Source organism: Mirounga leonina, unplaced genomic scaffold, assembly GCF_011800145.1.
Source record: "Mirounga leonina isolate KUSES-001 unplaced genomic scaffold, KU_Mleo_1.0 Mir_53, whole genome shotgun sequence".
NCBI lineage: Eukaryota > Metazoa > Chordata > Mammalia > Carnivora > Phocidae > Mirounga > Mirounga leonina.
In genome coordinates, this window is record NW_023270807.1 from 66,180,847 (window position 1) to 66,202,851 (window position 22,005).

Here is a 22,005-nt window from a genome sequence, read left to right on the forward strand (position 1 = left end):
TTATTTATTTATTTATTTATTTATTTATTTATTTATTTATTTATTTATTTAACAGAGAGAGAGAGAGAGAGCACAAGCAGGGGGAGCAGCACAGGGAGAGGGAGAAGCAAACTCCTCGCTGAGCAGGGAGCCTGATGTGGGACTCGATCCCAGAACCCTGGGATCATGACCTGAGCCAAAGGCAGACACTTAACTGACTGAGCCACCCAGGCACCCCAAGAACTATACTTTTGTTTATAGCAAACACACCATAATTAAGTGGGAAGGGAAGAACACTATATAATTCCAAAATATCCCTTGCTACAGAGAATGAAGCTCCTCAGACCCCTAAGACAAAGACTTAGGAGGAAAAAAGTCCACTGATGGCGATCCTTTTGCTACAGAACAAAGAATGTTTACTTCTAGATTCTAAATAGTAGCATAGAACATATGGAAGGGTTAATAACAATAATACTTTGCATTAGCATAAAACCATAAAGTCTACAAGGTACTCTCATATAAATTAAATTGGATGCCATTTTTTTCCCTAAAATATCAAGCTAGAAAGATAGCCCCTACTACATGGCACATCTGAACCGGTCAACAATATAATACTGAGTTTAAATAATATGAACTTTTCAGTAAGTAGGAAAGGTGGAACCATATAAGATAGAATTATGTTATATAAGACAATTTTTCATGAGGGCTATCAAAACACATTATACAAGTCAACTTAGATATAAAAGATTCTTGGCTGAGTTGTGATTAATACTAATCTAACACTAATACTAACACTAATATTATCTATGAAACTTTGAGAATACCATGTCCAAAGTGGCCTCACTCCACTTACTTTACTATTCTTTCAGAATGTATTCATTCAAAACCTTGTAGCACTAATTATATTCAAAAATGTGTCTTGTGGGGTGACTGGGTGGCTTGGTTGAACATCTGCCTTTGGCTCAGGTCATCGTCCCAGGGTCCTGGGACGGAGCCCCGCGTCGGACCCCTGCTCAGCGGGGTGTCTGCTTCTCCCTCTCCCTCTGCCAACCCCCCCGCCATGCGCTCTCTCTCACTCTCTTCCTGTCTGAAATAAATAAATAAAAGCTTAAAAAAAAAATGCATATGATCAGCATATAAGCTCCGTAAGGGAGAGAACCATGTCACAGATTGCTATCTTTGACAGGTGATATATAGGCCAATAAAGTTTGAAAATTTCTGGACTATAGAATGATGAGCTGTGATAATAATGGAGATAGGATAATATAGAAAGAATACAGGCAAATTCATAAAGATAGAAAGTAGATTAGTGGTTGCCAGGGGCTGAGGGCAATGGGGGGGGAAGGGAAATGACTACTACTGGGGGGTACAGGGTTCCTTTGTGGGGTAATGAAAATGTCCTGGAATTAGATAGTAGTGACGGTTGCATAACTGTGTGAATATACTAAAAATCAATGAATTGTACACTTTAAAATGATGAGTTTTATGGTATGTGAATTATATCTCAATTTTAGAAAAGAATGTAATAGCACTGGGCCCACGCAGTCCCTCCCCTGAAGGAGTCTGATTGCTTCGATACTATATGGTTGACTATTAAAATTAAATATGGAAAGTTACACGGAAAATTATTCTCTTGAATAAAACCACCCAACTTCCTCTATTTGTATAAACTATCCTTTGTTCAGTAGTTGTATTTTATATAGACTGTGAATGGCAAATCATCTATGTCTTCATAAAGAGAAAAGAGAAGGGATAATGAACAGCTTCAGCAGAAAGAAATATATAATAATTGAGGGGCGCCTGGGTGGCTCAGTTGGTTAAGCGACTGCCTTCGGCTCAGGTCATGATCCTGGAGTCCCGGGATCGAGTCCCGCATCGGGCTCCCTGCTCGGCAGGGAGTCTGCTTCGTCCTCTGACCCTATCCCTTCTCATGTGTTCTCTCTCTCTCATTCTCTCTCTCAAATAAATAAATAAAATCTTAAAAAAAAAAAAAGAAATATATAATAATTGAGACCATAATAATTCCTTGAAATTTTAGTCTTATTATATTTCTAATTATATTACTATTATATTATCTTCTGTATCTTTCCCAAAACTAAGCAATCAAATCTGTGAAATTCAGGTCACCATCTTCCCCTAACCTCCCCACCTCTTGCCTACCTCTGCTCTTTTGCTCAGTATATCATGCCATCATCCACCTAGCTGATCAAGAGAGAAATGTTGTGGTCAGCCTTGTTCTCTCTTGCATTCCCCATCACTAAATGTCTGCTTCCTCCAACCCCTTTATTACGTTCCAATACAAACTACTATCATCTTTCATTTTGGCTTCAGCAAAAGCTTCTCAACAGGTCTTCTACATCCATCCTTGCCCCTCTCCAATCCACTGAGAAGGCAAGGATGGTTTTAAAATCGAATTTAATACTGTCTCTTAAAAACCTTCAATGGCTTCCTGATATTCTTAGGATAAGCCTTAGTAATTTACAAAGTCATTCAAGATGGCCCCAGCCCAACATAACATTCCTACCCCCAACTCTTCCTCTCAACCCAACCATATTAGACTTTTGTTCCCTTAATGCACAAACTCTCTAGTCTTTATTTTGTATTTTTTATACTACTAGTATTTTACTGAGGTAAAATTTACATACAGTAAAATACACAAGTGTTAAGTGATCGGCTTGAATTCTGACAAACATATACATCTATTTAACCATCAACCAGATCAAGACAGAGAATATTTCCATCACTCCATAAAGTTCCCATGTGCCCCTTTCTACCCAACCCTTCCCCCCAACTCCACGCAATCATAATTCTGATTTCTATCACAATAGATATTTCTGTCATTCCTGAATTTCATATAAATGAGATCATACCCATATGTATTCTTTTGAGTCTGGCTTCTGTTATTCAACTTAACATTTCTGACATTCATCTATGTTACTGTATCAGTTTTCATTTTTAGAGTTGAGTAGTAATCTTTCTTATAGATATACCATAAATTGTTTATTCATTCTCCTATTGATGGACATTTGAATTGTTTCCTGTTTGGGGCTATTATTAATAAAGCTTTTATGAACATTCTTCTACAAGTGTCCTATGCTCGTATGCCTTAATTCTTCTTAGATATATACACCTACAGATGGAATTACTGGGTCATACAATAGGTCTATATATAAATTCATCAGAAACTGCCAAGTTTTTTACCAAAGTGGCTATACCATTTTATACTTTCACCAGTGCCAGTTACTCCATATCTTCACCAACAATGATCACTCTTCTTAATTTTAGACATTCTAGTGGATATATAGTAACTTTTAATCTAATTTTTAATCAAAATAATATACTTATAGTGCTCAAAAACAAAACAACATAGCAGAGATTATAATCAAACAATCCTCTGATCATCCCTCCCCTTCCCTATATACAACTACTTTTAACTTCTTCTGGTTTGGGTTCTCCTGATTATTTCCTATCTCTAAGTGTTTATATCACAATTCTTGACTTAACTTTAAATATTATTGGGGGCGCCTGGGTTGCTCAGTTGGTTAAGCGTCTGCCTTCGGTTCAGGTCATGGTCCCAGGGTCCTGGAATCGAGCCCCACATCGGGCTCCCTGCTCAGAGGTTAACCTGCTTCTCCCTCTCCCTCTGCTGCTCCCCCTTGCTTGTGTGCTCACTCTTGCTCTCTGTCAAATAAATAAATAAAATCTTAAAAAAAAAAAAAACTTTAAACATTATTGGTTTTCTGGTATAATAGATGGAAGTATAGTTCATTTACAACCCTCCATCTCCATGTTCCCTCTCTATCTTCTTATACTCAGATGATCCTTTTTAGTTCATCTATTGTTTACTTTAAAAATTATCCTTAACACAAATTTTTTGTTTCAACTTTGGATAGAAACTTTATTATTCATACATTACTGAAGGTGACCCGAGCTACTGTAGTAATTAAACCCCAAAATTTCAGTTGCTTAACACAATAGAAATTTATATAATGCTCTTACAATAACTAATAATTTGATAGGCTTAAGAGAATTAAAACGGTGTACTTCTCCATAGTTGTTCATAAAATTAAGAGCATCATCCAGGCTCACTCTCTCTCACTTCTGGGCCTTCCTACCTGTTGTTTCCTTAGGCCAAATGCTCTTCCCACTTCTTCCCTTATTTACCCAGACAGCTCCTGAAGTGTCCTTCAGACTTATACTACCACAAAATCCCTATAGAGCCCTCCCGGACTCCCACATATGGGCTATGTGTTCTTCCAGCATTCTGCTTAACTGTCATAGCACTGATTATATTGTGTTGAAATCTGTGTTTTCTTATCTGTGTCCTCCAAAACTATAAACTTTTTAAGGGAATAGGAAAAATTTTGTTCATTTCTTCTTCCTGGATTACAACAGATACTCAAATATTTCATGAAAAATCAACTTATTTAAATAATTATTCATATACATATTATTTCTATCACTTATCCATTAAGTCACACATGGTTAGGGGAAGGAGAATCAGAAAGGATCCTAAATTTCAGATAATACAAATAGTCCACAAAGTTTAATTTTATATTTCAAATAATAATTAGCTTAAGTAGAAAATTTTAAATCTTCTACTACTGGGAAAATTTCAGAAGAAACACAACTGTTAATACTGTTAATGTAACAAATTCAAACTGTTGCTTTTATTCAATAATTTATTAAGAGCCCACTTTGTTCCAAGCACTGTACTAGACAGATTCCAAAAATTCAAGAGTGAAAACATCAGACACAATCCCTGACCTAAACATTATGAAGGCAGGGTGAATCTATACTAAAAATACCTTTAAAATGCTAGTATATGAACAACAACAAAAAAACCCACAACAATGAGAATCTCAATTTCAAAAAGTCCAATGGCTTGTTAATTTTTGTTTTCAAAAAAGTGCTTCAAATTATTAATTAATAACTTAATTGAGCATTATTTATATTATAAAGGATTTCCTTATGCCTCTGGGAAAATTCTGAGTATGAACCTACATACCTTGCATAACTGAACAGATAGGAAGACAGTCCCAGATAAGAAGAAAAACAGATAAAACAAGGATAGTCTTTGTGGCTACAGTTGTGAAACATCTACTATTGGCAAAGGGTAGAAAAAAAGAAAACACATAAGAAATAAGGCAGAAATAAAAAGAGAAAACAGCAAATAGGATAAACACTAGGAGAAAAAGAAGTGAAGTGAAAATTCAAATGACAAGATAAAAATATTATCTAACATGCCAATGAGCGTCACTCTTACATTCCAGACCCAAGGTAAGAATCTGGGGAACAATTAGAACTTCTTTTCAGAATCTCCTATGGAATTGTGAAGCCCACAGGTTAATTTATATATACCACAGTATACATTTCGCACAACACAAAAAACAGCGCTAATTCAAAGGTACCCAAAACCACATACTGCATCACCCCAATTCCATGTTTCACAATTAGATATGCAGCTAGGATCTGATTAGCATTTAGATATCATAATAAAAATGCCTGATTCCGCGGCATCTGGGTGGCTCAGTTAAGCATCCAACTTTTGATTTCAACTTAGGTCATGATCTCAGGGTTGTGAGATTGAGCCCCGTGTCAGGCTCTGTGCTGGGTGTGGGGCCTGCTTAAGATTCTCCCTTTGTCCCTCCCCCTCTTCCCTCTCTTTAAAAAAAAAAAAAAAGCCTGATTCTTATATATTTAAATATGTTATTTCATTATAAATTACTTTCTTTTGCTTTTTTTATAATAAAGGATTATCATCATTTTTTAGGTATGCATGAAAATAGGTTATATCATCTATGCATTTCAGTTCAGGGTAGTAAATAGACCTATACAATAATTCTTATAAAGGGGGAATTAATTAGGTCAACTGGGGCTGAGAAGCACTGCTACAGCATCTACATCTAGGAATGAAGTTATTGGGTAATAAGGCATGTGCATCTTAACTTTACTAGATAAACAAATCGTTTTCCTCAGTGTTGTAATATAATAATTTACAATTCTACTAGCGCTATATGACAGTTCTAGTATTCCAAATCATTGCAAATACTGGATACTGTTACCAATCTGGTGGGCAAAAAGTATATCTTATTGTGGTTTTAGTTTTTATTTCTCTGACAACATAATTGAGCATCTTTTTTATTTATTGGCCAATAATGTTTCACTTTTTTTTTTAAGTTCCTATTTAATTCTTTAAGACTCTTTTTCTATTGGATTAAAAATACCTAACTTTAGTGGCGCCCGGGTGGCTCAGTTGTTTGAGCGTCTAACTCTTGATCTCAGCTCAGGTCTCAATCTCAGGGTTGTGAGTTCAAGCCCTGTGTTGGGCTCCATGCCCAGCATGGACGGTACTTAAAAAAAAGCAAAAACAAAAACCTAACTTTAAGAATTCTTTCTGAGGGGGAATAAATTAAAATGAACACCATACACCATGCTGGCAACATACAAAGGCCAAAACCACAAATAAAATTAGGTTTCTTAATCAGATTATTTTAATACAAGATGGTACAGCACACTTAGCAGAAAGGCAGACAATCTGGAAGGAGAAAAAAAAACTTCTGTTTTTAATTAGAACTTATAGAGAAAAAAAGGTGACAAAGCAGTCTGAACTCAAACCTTAGTTATTTACTACTCTACAAATAAGATTTTCAAATATCTTTTTCTTTTCTTGATATACTTTGACTATGAAGAATACCTAGCATTATCTTGGGTAAATTTTAATCCTCTGGTAGTTATTCTGTTTCGAATGCTAATTTACTTTCAACTATTTGAATGCTATATTGTCTAATAATATCAGTAAAGTCTACAAACTGTAGAAATTGCAATCAATTAGAATGAATTTCTTCTAAGTAGCCTTATCAAACTTTGAAATTACTGAGCTGCTGAGTATGTTCAGAAGCTTGTAAACCAACATTTATGTTTTATCAGTTTATCCCATTCCCATTATATACTGCCTTTTATAATAATACAGAATTATCTGGGGGTGCCTCGGTGGCTCAGTCAATTGAATGGCTGACTCTTGATTTCAGCTCAGATCATGATCTCAGGGTTCTGGGATGGAGCCCCACGGTAGGCTCCATGCTCAGCAGGGAGTCTGCTTGAAGATTCCCTCTCCCTCTGCTTCTGCTCTTCCCCTCCCCCACTTGCAAACACTCTCTTACTCTCTCTCTAAAAGAAATAAATCTTTAAAAAAATAGAATTATCTGCTTTTGAATAATAATCTTCATCCTTTCAAAGTGCAGCCTGTTAACTCTAGTTTGTATCTGTTAAAGTTCTACTTCATCTTGACTTTGCACCATTCTGATAGTTATTTAAGTCAAAGACCTATATTAAAAATGTGAAGAGCTTATGTCACCAGAAAAAGAGATATAAAGCCAAAGTAACAGAATAATAATATGAGACTATGTCATTATGATAATCCACTGGTACTCGAAGTAACTAAACTTCTTTGCCTAATTATGCGAAATTCTTTGCTATCTCGTGTTATTGTATCAAAACCCTAATTATGGGCTTTCCCTGTTTCTGATCCCTATCACTTTAGATTACCCTGTTCACTAGCTCTCTCTACTGATTCAAGACAGCTACTGACTGACCAAGTACCTCCATTCCTCATTTTACCTGGTTACTTCCTGAAACCCCACCAGCTGCTTCCCAGGTCCCCAGCCTTCTCAGCTCCCTCATTATCCCCTCCCTCCTTTATTCCTCCCAGTCCCTGATCTTCACTGCTTGGATAATACAATTTCTATCCCTTCTTCTGATTGCTAAAGCCCCCTAACCTCTGACACTACGCCTAATCTTCCCCAATCCCTACTCTAGTTTCTAATGTCTCAGACCCCCAGTCAGTGACCTGGATGTGAAGAGCCTGTTTCCTTTTAGAAAACTATGACAAGGCAAGATATAGCCTAACATATAAGATTTTAATTATGAACATGTTTCTCCATCAAAACAATGTTATAAGTAGTTCTCAGGTACTGCAATACTAGAGTACCATAACTCAGTTACCTATAGGCTAAATAGGTTTTGGTGTAGTAGACTGGTAACCTGGGCATGACTTACATCAGTGTTCCCTGAAGCATAAGGCATTTCAAACAACTGGCTTAAAAATAAAGACTTACAGGGGCACCTGGATGGTCCAGTTGGTTGAGCCTCTGCCTCTTGGTTTTGGCTCAAGTCATGGTCTTGGGGTCATGGGATTGAGCCCCACGTTGGGCTCTGCACTCAATGCAGGGTCTGCTTGAGATTCTCTCCCTCTGCCACTCCCCCTGCTCACACGCTCTCTCTCTCAACTAAATAAATAAACAAATAAATCTTTTTTTAAATAAATAAAATAAAGACTTCCATCTTCCGAAAAAAACTGTTCTGTATTCTCTCAGCAAGCAATGCTATGTTACAAAGAGTAGTGATCAATTTCTGTTAATTGACCCATATATTTGAAGGAATAGGGGCGTGGGGGCAAAATTGTATCTGCTGCTGTAAGTATGTTTTAAATATAATCCAGCATTCACAGACCACAATGAAGTAACTGAATTTTTAAAAGTGTATTTACTGGCCCCGTTTATTATTACTGATCAAAGCTAAGGCCACTAAAACCTACCTTTCCATCACATTAACAAATTCAACTTAAAAGAAAGGAGGAAACCTAACCTTCACTGAGACCTGATTATGAACTAAAATGTTTATGTGCTTTAACTTATCCTTACCACAATTCTGTGATAGTAGGTACCATTAATCCTATTTTAGGTATGAAGAAACTAAGGTTCACAGAAATCAGATACTTTGATAGTTGGTTATAGAATGAATAATTTTTATTAGGCCAAAAAAGAAAAAAGAGATTGGATGTTTAATTCCAAATCCAAATAAATCAGAATAAGTAGTCTGAAGAATGAACTAGAAATATAATTAGAAATTAGCCATATTTTAACCCAAGAGCTTAGATGCACATTTAGTGTGCACCACTAAAATTTATGCTAGGGTGAGACTCTGCTCTCATGGGCAACTCCTTCCTCCTAAGAACTTTTTTTTTTTTTTTTTTTTTAAGATTTTTATTTATTTATCTGAGAGAGAGACTGAGAGAGAGAGAGCATGAGAGGGAGAAGCAGACTCCCCGCCGAGCAGGGAGCCCGACGCGGGACTCGATCCCGGGACTCCAGGATCATGACCTGAGCCGAAGGCAGTCGCTTAACCAACTGAGCCACCCAGGCGCCCCTCCTCCTAAGAACTTTTAAGATTCTTGAACATATCTGAAAAAAAGCACCTTGTCAAAAGATTTCATGCGGTTTAGCTGATATTCTGGTTCCAAGGTAGAGCTGAGAATGGCCTGGAACATTAGCAAGAGGCTCAGAGGGTCAGAGAATCTGAGAAATCTGGGCAACCTGTGGACTGCTGCATGGCTGCTTCCTTGGAAATGCCAGCCCTAGAAGCAAATCAAGATATAACCCGATCCTCCATTAAAATAGCTTCATTTTTAAATCCCGATTATACTTCAACATAATTAATTAATTAAAATAGCTTCATTTCTATAGCTACCTAGAAAATGGGTCCTTGTAGTAAGAGCAACTTGCCCAAGACATACAGGAGTAATGGTGAAGTCTAGACACGACTCCGAGTCTATCTGAATCCAAAGTCCATAGTCTCTCTCACTTTACAATCTGAAACCGAAGGCATATTTTCAAAAAGTGTTTGAAGTTTCCCCACTTCAATCTCTTTTTTTTTTTTAAGATTTTATTTATTTATTTGACAAAGATAGACACAGCGAGAGAGGGAACACAAGCAGGGGGAGTGGGAGAGGGAGAAGCAGGCTTCCCGCTGAGCAGGGAGCCCGATGCGGGGCTCAATCCCAGGACCCCGGGATCATGACCCGAGCCGAAGGTAGACACTTAATGACTGAGCCACCCAGGTGCCCCTCTCCACTTCAATCTCTTATTCTGAATCTATAATTACCAAATTTAAGTTAAATTTTATAGTTTAGTATTTTCTATAATAATAAGCTTTAAAAATTAAATGCACAGATTCTTAAAAATAATTTACTTTGACCACAGTGAAAACAATTTCAACTAAAAATTATATTTTCTTTGATTAGAGTTTAAATAGGAAAAAGTTGTTATTATCAATAACAATAATAATAATAATAATAATAGTAATAAAAACCATTTACTGTGCATTTACACTCAGGCTCTAAGATAAGCCCTTTGCATACCACTATCATATTTATTTTCAGTCCTTTACTCTGCATAATATCACTTGTATAATTTTGCTTCAGTACTATTTAAAAGAAAAATAAACAACACTAAAAATAGGGAATAGCCAATTAAATCTAATCTAATTAGAGTAGGAATATGAAATTAATCATTTTATATTTTTAGAATGGAAATAACTGATTTATTTGGTAGGGAGGATACTGACACAGCAGAAAGCCAACTCTTTAATTACCTACCCATTCTTCACGGAGAGAAAGGAGCTACAGAAACCACAGGCCCCTAAAGGCACTGCTTCCAACCAACTAGTCTGTTCTCCTAGACATGGGGAAGAGGGAAAAGTGGGGCAGTTTTCAGTTACATATATGACTCATGTTACCACATCAATCCATCTTCCCTCACCATAACACACACACATAAAAAAGTGGTGAACAAAACCAGTATTATCTCTTCCAAAACTGTTCCTTCTCACCTTAGTCACCTTTATAAAAAATCTCAGAAACCTACAGGTGACCCACCTCTTTTCTACCACTAGAAACAATAGGTATTTAAATCAGCTTCTGAGAATACAAAGATTTATTAGTCTTCTCAGAAGAAACAAAGTGGCTTGAAATAGAAGCACACACACACAGACAGACAGACACACACACACACACACACAATAATAAATTATAAGAGACTCATGACCTAACATATATAGTAAGGCAGATAGATCACCACAAGACTGAAGAATCTGCTTGTGGGGCGCCTGGGTGGCTCAGTTGGTTAAGCGACTGCCTTCGGCTCAGGTCATGATCCTGGAGTCCCGGGATCGAGTCCCACATCGGGCTCCCTGCTCGGCAGGGGGTCTGCTTCTCCCTCTGCCCTCTTCCCTCTCATGCTCTCTCTCATTCTCTCCCTCTCAAATAAATAAATAAAATCTTTAAAAAAAAAAAAAAAAAAGAATCTGCTTGTGACTCCTCTTACCCGCCCCCTTCTACCTTCTCAGCTCTTGAAAGGAAATGAAAAGTGCTATAGCATGGTTCTTCCCTATCAACTGACACCATATCCATTTCTCAGATTCATCCTAAAATAATCCCAAACCCCATCTCCAACTCATACAAGATTCTATTTTTCATTATAAGAGTCACCAAGAATATATTTATTTTGCCAAGAAAGCTAAATATTATATATATGAGAAAAGTAATAACTATCACTATCCAATCAATGCAAGAAAAAAAACACATTGTTTTTTTAAGATTTTATTTATTTATTTGACAGAGAGACACAGCGAGAGAGGGAACACAAGCAGGCCAAGTGGGAGAGGGAGAAGCAGGCTTCCTGCTGAGCAGGGAGCCCGATGTGGGGCTCGATCCCAGGACCCTGGGATCATGACCCGAGCCGAAGGCAGACGCTTAACAACTGAGCCACCCAGGCGCCCCAAAAAAAACACATTTTAAAGAGGAAAAAAATCTATGCTAAGTCTTCAGTCCCAAAAGTAAACTTTTGTTCATTTCTAAGGAGAACACAAGGACCACACCAAAAAACAGATTTTGCTCAAAGGCAATTTCATACATAATTTATTTAGTTCTAGTCTCCTAAAATCATGCCAAACTTTTTATATAGTTATCATTATATAAAAATAATTATTAAATAATCATTTAAAAGTCTACTGGAAAAAAAAAAACTTTTCTACCCTTGGTGGTTTTCACAAAAAACTTAATACTATACTTTGATTTTGTCTCCTTCATAGAAACGGTAAAATACCTGAATTACACATCTATTTCCACAAATCTATACTTCTATAAAGTTGGACATATATTTAAAGAAAAATTTGTATTCCATGCAACATAAAAGCAATTGACAGGATATAATTAATCTTAATGAGAATAAGCAGGGTATTTCTCCATTTTCAATACATGAAACTTTAACAAAATAGTTTTAAGGTTGATAAAAAGAAATATAGTAGTAAGAATTAGAGCCTTCCTCATAAACATTTTTTTTATTTTTGGATTTTTTTTCTTATGTTATGTTAATCACCATACATTACATCATTAGTTTTTGATGTACTGTTCCATGATTCATTGTTTGCGTATAACACCCAGTGCTCCATGCAGAACGTGCCCTCTTCAATACCCATCACCAGGCTAACCTATCCCCCCACCCCCTCTCCTCCTCAAAGACATTTTAAAGTTCTTCTCAAGGAATCCACAGCAAATGTACATTTTATCAATTGCATTTCATATATTTAAAAAAGCAAAAGCTGGGCGCCTGGGTGGCTCAGTTGGTTAAGCGACTGCCTTCAGCTCAGGTCATGATCCCATGGTCCTGGGATTGAGTCCCGCATCGGGCTCCCTGCTCTGCGGGGAGCCTGCTTCTCCCTCTCCCACTCCCCCTGCTTGTGTTCCCTCTCTCACTGTGTCTCTCTCTGTCAAATAAATAAATAAAATCTTTTTTAAAAAATTAAATTAAATTAAATTAAAAATTAAAAAAAAATAAAAAAGCAAAAGCTTATTCCTTGATGACAGGGGAAAGTTCCAGGCATTCTACTGAAGTTTACATAGTGGCCTGTTAAACAACCATAGTGGCAAGAGAGGTGAAGAAATGGCGGCAAGTCTGTTAACTGCCACTCCACCCTGCCTGCTCTGTGCTATGTGGAAAAACTGCAAGGGACAGTACATTACAGCTGATCCCACCTGTCACCCATCACCATGGAAGCATCAATGCCAGGCTGCTGGCGGTTACATAGAATCTGGACAAAACTGTGCAGAGGTGAATGAGGAAGTGGCAAATGAAAACCAGCAGTCAGGAAGATAGCAAGTATGACAGAAAGTCAGGTTTCCCTATTTCTCTTCCCTCCTCAGCCTATGCCTCCGCCCTACTTCCCTGACTAATTTTCCTTTCAGTCTGTCTTCACTTTCTTTGGGAACATCTCTATTTTTTGAAGAGTACTCAGGAGTTATAGATAGGTAGGTAGGTAGGTAGGTAGGTAGGTAGGTAGATAGATAGATAGATAGATACAGATAGAGATTTTTTTTTAAGTTTTTTTTTTTTTTTTAGATTTTATTTATTTATTTTAGAGACAGAGCACAAGAGCGGGGAGGGTCAGAGGGAGAAGCAGACTCCCTGCCGAGCAGGGAGCCCGATGCGGGACTCGATCCCGGGACTCCAGGATCATGACCTGAGCCGAAGGCAGTCGCTTAACCAACTGAGCCACCCAGGCGCCCCTTAAGATTTTATTTTTAAGGAATCTCTACACCCAACATGGGGCCCGAACTCACAACCCTGAGATCAAGAGTCACAGACTCTACCAACTAAGCCAGCAAGGTGCCCCCTCAAGGGTTATATTTTTAAATCTTTCTTACAGCCTGCAGAACCTAACATGATTAATAAATGCTCCACCAACTTATTTTTTTTTTAAGATTTTTTATTTATTTATTTGACAGAGAAAGACACAGCGAGAGAGGGAACACAAGCACGGGGAGTAGGAGAGGGAGAAGCAGGCCTCCCACAGAGCCAGGAGCCAGGAGCCCGATGCAGGGCTCGATCCCAGGACCCTGGGATCATGACCTGAGCCGAAGGCAGACGCTTAACGACTGAGCCACCCAGGCGCCCCCCAACTTATTTTGATAGTTGAAATTTACCTTTGTATCACTCCAGCTAAAATTACATTTTATAAAAAAAAATAGAATCTCCACTCTTATGGGAAAAAATCTTCTGTATTTTTGCAAAGAAAAAAGTCTAGAAGACTATACACAAGATGTTAATAATGATTATTTCTAAATTAGCATAACAGATGCTTTTAACATCCTTTTTCCATACTAAGAATTTTTATTTTTATTTTTTTAAGCTTATTTACTTATTTATTTAAGTAATCTATACACCCAATGCAGGGCTCAAACTCAGGACTGGAGATCAAGAGTCACATGCCCTTTGACTGAGCCAGCCAGGCACCCCCTGCCTGAGAATTCTGTAACGAACATATCTGAATTTCATAATCAGGAAGGAAATGAATAAGATTTGAATTAATGACATTTACCACATTTCTTTTTTTTTTTAAGATTTTATTTATTTGAGAGAGAGAACACATGCACATGAGCCATGAACAGGGGGGAGGGAGGGTTGGGGGGAGATGGAAGGAGAGGGGGGAAGAATCTCTAGCAGACTGTGCACTGAACACGGAGCCCAACTTGGGGCTCAATCTCATGACCCTGAGATCATGACCTGAACCAAAACCAAGAGTCTGATGTTTAACTGACTGAGCCACCCAGGCACACCATTTACCACATTTCTAATCCAGCAATCTTATGATTACATAGGCCCCAAAGGTAATCAACTTTATATTAGAACTTCCCTGTAACCTCAGGCTAATGTTCATATGTTCCTGATATGTTCATCACGCAGAATTACTCCCAACTATGGCATATTGTAAACTGGAAAGCACCATACAAAGATATAAATAAGGTTCAAACGAAATTTAAATTTGATATGACATTCTTTATTAATGAGACTTGAGCTAATAACACATTTTAGTTCTTAAACTTCTTCCCATTCTGTACAAATTCTTCCAAGTTCTTTCCATGGCTGTAGGTTCTTTGACTTCTTTTCTCATCCTCCAACCCTGCTCTCAGAAGTTCTTTTATGGGCAACAGTCCCACCATTTTGGAGTGAAGAGGGAAATGTTCCTAGCGTTCTCCATATCAAAAGCCTCTTACCTAGGTGAGACTATGTGAACTAGAAAATACTAGGAGTTAGATATATCATGGGATAGAAAAGAAAAAAGGCAGAGAACAAGCTCTGTCTACTCTTTAACTTATGGTGTTGTCTACATCTCCTGGATCTATCAGTCCAGTCCCTCTTCACCTCTCTGACTCTCACCCACCTTACACTCTCTGTCCTTCTACCACATCAAACAGAAAAATCCAATTCTGCTTCTCACACTGGGCTGTGAATGAAGAGAACCATACAATCACGCAGACTGGTCCCATGACTCATCTCCTACTTTAGGTGGACTACAATGCTTCTATAACCTTATCTTTGATCAGCAAATTTTCACATATCCTTCATCAATTACCTCAAATGCTCATCACTTAACACCACACCCACAAAAAAGAGGCACACAAGAATGTAACTACCTCATCATCCGCCTAGCAAATGGACATATGTTGACAGCAACATTTATTCTCTCACTGCAGTTTCAGAGGATAAACTAGCTTTTCCATTTCCTATTCAAGGTCTATCCCTCCAGCTGTGCTATGATCCACTGATTTTTACAAATTCTTCATGTACAGACCTTTTGTCCACTAATAAACCCATACAGCTTTATTGATTTTCTTCCAAATTTACTGAGATATAATTGATGTGCAATAAACTGCACAAATTTAAAGCATACCATTTATGAGTTTTGATATAGCTACACACCCATGAAACCATCATGACAATGTGATGAAGACTTACATCGTCTCCAAAGACTCCTCATACTCCTTTGTAATATTTCCATTTCCATTCCCATCCTCAAATAGTCACTGATCTACTATCTACTACCATAGATAAGTTTGCATATCCCAGAATTTTCTATAAATGGAAACAGGTAGGAAAGAGTGTAACTAGGAAAAAGAAAAAAAAAAGACTGTAACTATGCCCAAGTGCAAAACTGTGGACATGTCCAGGAAATAGATAAAAAAGACTCTAAATTCTTAAGCAGGATATGAAGGCTAAAGCAGAGTCCCAAATTAAACAGCAATAAGATACTTAGAACAGCTAATATCCAGAATACTGACAACAATAGATGCTAGCAAGGATGTAGAGCAACAGTAACTTTTCATTCATTGCTGGTGGGAATACAAAATGGTACAGCCACTTTGGAAGACAGTTTGGTGGTTTCTTCCAAAGTACACATACTTTGACCATACAATCCCGCAATTGTACTCCTTGGTGTTTACCCAAAAGAGCTGAAAGTTATGTCCACAAAAAGCCTGCACACACTGTTTACAGCAGCTTTCTTCATAATTGCCGAAACTTGGAAGCGCCCAAGATGTACTTCAGTAGGTGAACAGATAAACACACTATAGTACACCCAGACAATGGAATACTATTTAGTGCTAAAAAGAAATGGGCTATCAAGCCATAAAAGACATAGAGGAATCTGAAATGTCCATTACTAAGTGAAAGAAGCCAATCTGAAAAGGCTACATACTGTACGATTCCAACTACAGGCCATTCTGGAAAAGACAAAACTATGGAAACAGTAAAAGGATCAATGGTTGTCAGGGACCAAGGCAGGATGGGAGGGTATATAGGATAAATAGCCAGAGCATAAAGGATTTTTAAGGCAGTGGAAATATTTTGTATGGTGCAATAATGGTAGATACATGTCATTAAACATTTATCCAAACCCATAGAATATACAATACCAAGAGTGAAACTTAATGTAAACTATGGATTTTGGGTATCAACATAGGTTCATCAATTATAACAATTGTACCACTCTGGTGGGGGATGTTGATAATGAGGTAGGCTGTGCATGTGTGGAGTAGGGAATATATGGCAAATCTCTAGACTTTCTACTCAATTTTGCTGTAAACTTAAAACTGCTCCAAAAAATAAGGTCTATTAAAAGAAACATATAGTAATTTTGGAGTTGAAAAGTACAACAACTAAATGAAAATTTCAGCAGCATATCCAAGTTGGCAGAACAAAGAATCAGCAACCTTGAAGGTAGGCAATTGAAAGTATCCTGGCTGCAACAAATAGGGAAAAAAAATAATTAGGAAAAATAAGTAGAGCCTCTGAGACCTATGGGACACCAACAAGCCTATAAACATGTGCATGATGTGAGTCTCAGGAGAAAGGAGAGAAAGGGGCTGAAACAATATCCGAAGAAATGATGGCTGAATATTTTCCAAATTTGATGAAAAACATTAATCTATACATCCAAGAACTCAACAAATTCCAAATAGGATCCACACTTACACACATATAGTCAAACTGTCAAAAGAGAAAGACAAAAAGAGAATCTTGAAAGTCGCAGGAAAAAAACTCCTTGTATACATGAGATTCTCATAAATTTAACAACTGACTTCTCATCAGAAACCAGGGAGGCCAGAAGGCAGTGGATTAACATAGTCAAAGTGATGAAAGAAAAACTGTAAATAATTCTATATCCAGCAAAATTATCCTATGAAATCAAAGGAGAACCAGGTGAGGAAAGAAAAACAAAGAAGCAAGTAAGACATTCTCAAATACAAAAACTGAGACAATTCATCACTAGCAGATCTGTTTTATGAAAATATACTAGGGCGCTGGGTGGCTCAGTCACTAAGCATCTGCCTTTGGCTCAGGTGATGATCCCAGGGTCCCGGGATCGAGCCCCACATCGGGCTCCCTGCTCAGCAGGAAGCCTGCTTCTCCCTCTCCCACTCCCCCTGCTTGTGTTCCCTCTCTCACTGTGTCTCTCTCTGTCAAATAAATAAATAAAATCTTTAAAAATAATAATAATAATAGTAAAACCTTTAAAAATAAATAAAAAATAAAAATATACTAAGGGGAGACCTTCAGTTAAAATGAAAGGACTATAGACAGTAATTCATCTACACAAAAAATAAAGGGCACTGGTAAAGGTAAAAACATGGGTTAAAAAAAAAGAGCATAAATGTATTTTTGTAACTTATTTTCCTTGTATATGATCTGAAAGACAACTACATAAAGCAGTAATTATAAAACTGTGTTAGCAGGCTTATAAGGTACAAAGTATATATGCACTTAGCCACTACATAATAACGTCCATGCTCAACTTATGTCAAAATCACTATAACACTGGGGTTAGGTCATTCAGGTAGTGATAAAATACTATTCAAGCCAGAAACTGCATACTTCCTAAAGGTCTATTAAGCAAATTCTCGATAAAAAGATGAAGACTGTGGATGGGTCATGCTTTTCCAGCTTCTGCACAGCAAAATAATCAACAAAATGAAAAGGCAACTTACAGAATGGGAGAAAATATTTGCAAGCCTTATATTTGATAAAAGGTTAATATCCAAAATATAGGGGCACCTGGGTGGCTCAGTCAGTTAAGTATCTGCCTTCTGCTCGGGTAATGATCCCAGGGACCTGGGATCAAGCCCCGCATCAGGCTCTCTGCTCAGCATGGAGTCTGCTGCTCCTTCTGCCCCTCCCACTCCCCCACTCATGCTTGCTCTCTCTCAAATAAAATATTTTAAAAGAAAAAACAAGAATAGCCAAAGTATATCAGAAATTCATACAACTCAATAGTAAAAAAAAAATCCAATTAAAAAATAGGCAGAGGAACTGAATAGACATTTTTCCAAAGACAACAAACAAATAGTCAACAGGTACATAAAAGGAGCTCAACATTACTAATCATCAAGGAAATGCAAATCAAAACCACAATGAGATATCACTTCATACCTGTATAATGACTATCATCAAAAAGACAAGAGATAACAAATGCTAGTGAGGATGTAGAGAAAAGGGAACACATGGATTCCTCATCATAGAGAAGTCTCTGTTTCAAAAACAACATCTACAACTGGGTTTTCATTTCCTAATAATTAATACCTTAAATATCAACTTTTTTCCCAATTAACTCATAGAAAGTGAATTAATGCTATACTAAACGATGGTACGCTATAATAGCAAAATTGTACACCATATTCATATTGGTTGAGATAATATGTTTAAGAATTTTAGGGAATTAAAAATCACTTACCAAAAATGCTTATTCTGGCAAGGCATTACAAATACCATTTCATAATTAATAGAAAACTGCCAAACTGGAGTTTTTAAACAATATATTTATATTCTAAAGCAAACTTAGGATCATGGACTGCTAGTAGAATTTTTTTGTTCTGTTTGTTCATTAATTCAACAAACATTTATGGACCACCTGCTATGTGCCAGGCACTATGCTAGGAACTGGGGATAAAAAGACAAAGTTTCTGCCCCTTAAAGTGTGCACAGTCTAGGGAGAAGCTCCCATTCTGAAAGCAAAGAATTTATGACTAGAAGAGACCTTATAGTTCCCTTATTTCACAAATAAAGAAAATGGTACTCATGGCTAATTAGCCACTCAGGCCAACAGACACTCAGGTCTACAGATTTCCTGCCCCTGTGTTCTTTGAACCACACATTTCTTTGAGCGGTGATGGCGTACTTCCATGTGGGTGAGGCAGAAACACGGAACCGTGTGCAATATGTGTACAGCTACCAAGTTAGAAACGGAAATACCTAATGGATATAGACAATATAAATATTTAACAATTTAGAGACAGAAATCCCTAACTGATGTGATATCATGATAAAGCCCCAAGAAGAAACTAAAGAACTAAAATAAGAAACGGAACTAAAGGTAATATAATGGTAAGCCTTCTAAGCCATAATCGTGGCTTCACCTCTGTTTACTGATATGTTAGGTGGGGATATTAAAAGTACTTATTTTATATGATTGCTGTGAAAAGTAAATTAATTAATTCTTGAAAGCACTTAGTAAGCCTGGTACCTAGTAAACATTCAGTAAATGTTAGGAATTCTTATAGACAATCATTTCTTAAATGCACAAGTATGTCATATAAAGACAAAAAAAAAGAAATGATCTTTCTTTAAGGATTTATCCTATTATTATAATGATAGCCGTATTTTTCTAGCAACTAGTAAAATCTAGTACTAAAACATGTATTACAGAAAAAATATTTAATATGCATAATATCTAATATCTAATATCACCCCTTTCTCTGTAGACATGTATCAGTCTTAAAATTACAAGAAAAATAGACATTAATCAAATTATTACTTTAACAATGAATTGTATTAATAATGAATTATATTATCAATATGTCAATCAATTATACTGATTAATTATCAATATAATTATTGATTAGTTATACTGATTAATTATATTAATGAATTGTATTAATTCATAATTTAATTAAATCATCATGTAGCTCAGTACTCCTAAGATTATAAATCCTAAATATCACTGAGAATGTTTAAAGATGACTTTCAAGTAATTAAAAAGTTTAGGCAGCTTTTCTCATCTTATCTAAAATATTAAACTAATTGACACCTTTGAAATAATTATGCATGGAATACATATGAAACTATTTCATTTTAATATCACTCATCATCCAATATCAATAACAAAATAAATAACATATTGATATCCACTTACTGCAATCTCTCTACAAGCCGACATGGATATTCCTGTGCCTTCAATTTGCTTCAATGCATATTCCTTTTCATCTTTTCTGCATACAAACAAAAAAATATTATTTTTTCTAAACATTGTTTTCAGATTCAAAATCATAACTACAAAAACAATAAAAATACTCTAGTCTCTCAGTGATATATAAACACTCTCACTATGCATGCATTGCTTACTGCTTCTGATAATATTACAACTACAGAAATATGAAATACCAAAAAAAATTCATGTTACAATGAAAACAGTAGACAGAGCCAAAACACAAAATTCAAAATTGAAACAGGATACTAAACACAGCACTACTTTCAAAAAGTAAACAAGCATAAATATAAACCCAAGCATATTGCAAGATAATTCTACGCCTGTCTTAATTATCTGTAATCTATGAAAGCATTCTGTTATAAACATTAACTACAAAAATAAATGACAGATGTAAACTTCTATATTTGTTTAAAGTAATTTCACAGTATAAGAACCACTTAATAGGAGGGATGGGCTCTAGAAATATGTCAACCCATTGGGACACCCTACTTCTGACCTAGGATAGGGGACATTCAAAAGCCTCAAGACCTCAACCAAAAGCCTTGGAAAGTCTTTAAAACTCTAGCCACCAACATCTCATTCTCAAGAACTCTAGGAAAAACCTAGTAGGTACAGTGAATTTTCCAAAAAATGTAGGCAGGGTTAGGAATTCTGGGAAATCCCAGTAATTACCAGGGTGCTCAACCAAGGGAAGACATCAGTTCAATAATGGTGATACAGTCCATAAAAAAATAGTATCACATGAGGGGCGTCTGGGCGGCTCAGTCATTAAGTGTCTACCTTCGGCTCAGGTCATGATCCCCCGAGGGTCCTGGGATTAAACCCCACATTGGGCTCCCTGCTTAGCGGAGAGCCTGCTTCTCCCTCTCCCTCTGCCCCTGCCTCTCTCCCTAACTCATGCTCTCTAATAAATAAATAAAATCTTAAAAAAAAAAAGTATCATAACACAGTATCCTCAGGGTACTGACACCAGAACCAGACATAGCAAAATGTCAGAAATGTGGTTCATATTATGGGTTGTTCTGATAAGACGAGTATCATCCACACCTATGAGTTTTGTCTTTTGATTATATTGGAGCCTCAGCAAACTTTCATCATGTCATGATGGTTTTCTCAAATGATAGCACCTAAACGGTGCCACATCTGTCCTACTTACCTATTCCTTATCTTCCCCATTCTGTGTTTACTAGCAGATAAAGCAGTTTTGTAAGTAGGCTCCACACATAGCATGGAGCCCAACACCGGGCTTGAACTCGAGACCCTGAGATCCTGAGATCAAGACCTAAGCTGAAATCAAGAGTTGGACACCTAACTGAATGAGCCACCCAGGTGCACCACAAATAAAGCAGCTTAAGAGGTTATTTGTTATTTTAAAACATTTTACATGCCTTTTGAAGATTTTCACAATCATCTATGGTTTGGGCAAATAAGTGAATTATAGTTACTTTTCCCCCACAATCAGTTTGAAAATTATATCCATATTTTTCTTCCAATATATGGCATTCAGGAAATAATTAAGCAGCATTTTGATAAACAGAAAACACACCAGATATATCAAAAGGATATAGACTGTTATGCAATTATTAAAAT

The 22,005-nt window shown here is 36.7% G+C and overlaps 1 protein-coding gene across 5 annotated transcripts in view; it reads right to left on the reverse strand.

The window, feature by feature from the left end:
* Window positions 1-22,005, reverse strand: part of CDK19 (cyclin dependent kinase 19) — a 175,173-nt gene that overhangs the window by 89,253 nt on the left and 63,915 nt on the right. For all 5 annotated transcript variants that reach the window (XM_034991826.1, XM_034991821.1, XM_034991824.1 and 2 more), the window contains one exon: window positions 20,341-20,416. In XM_034991826.1, the coding sequence (XP_034847717.1) occupies window positions 20,341-20,364 (24 nt within the window). In that variant the 5' untranslated portion in view covers window positions 20,365-20,416. The remainder of the gene's footprint in view (window positions 1-20,340; window positions 20,417-22,005) is intronic.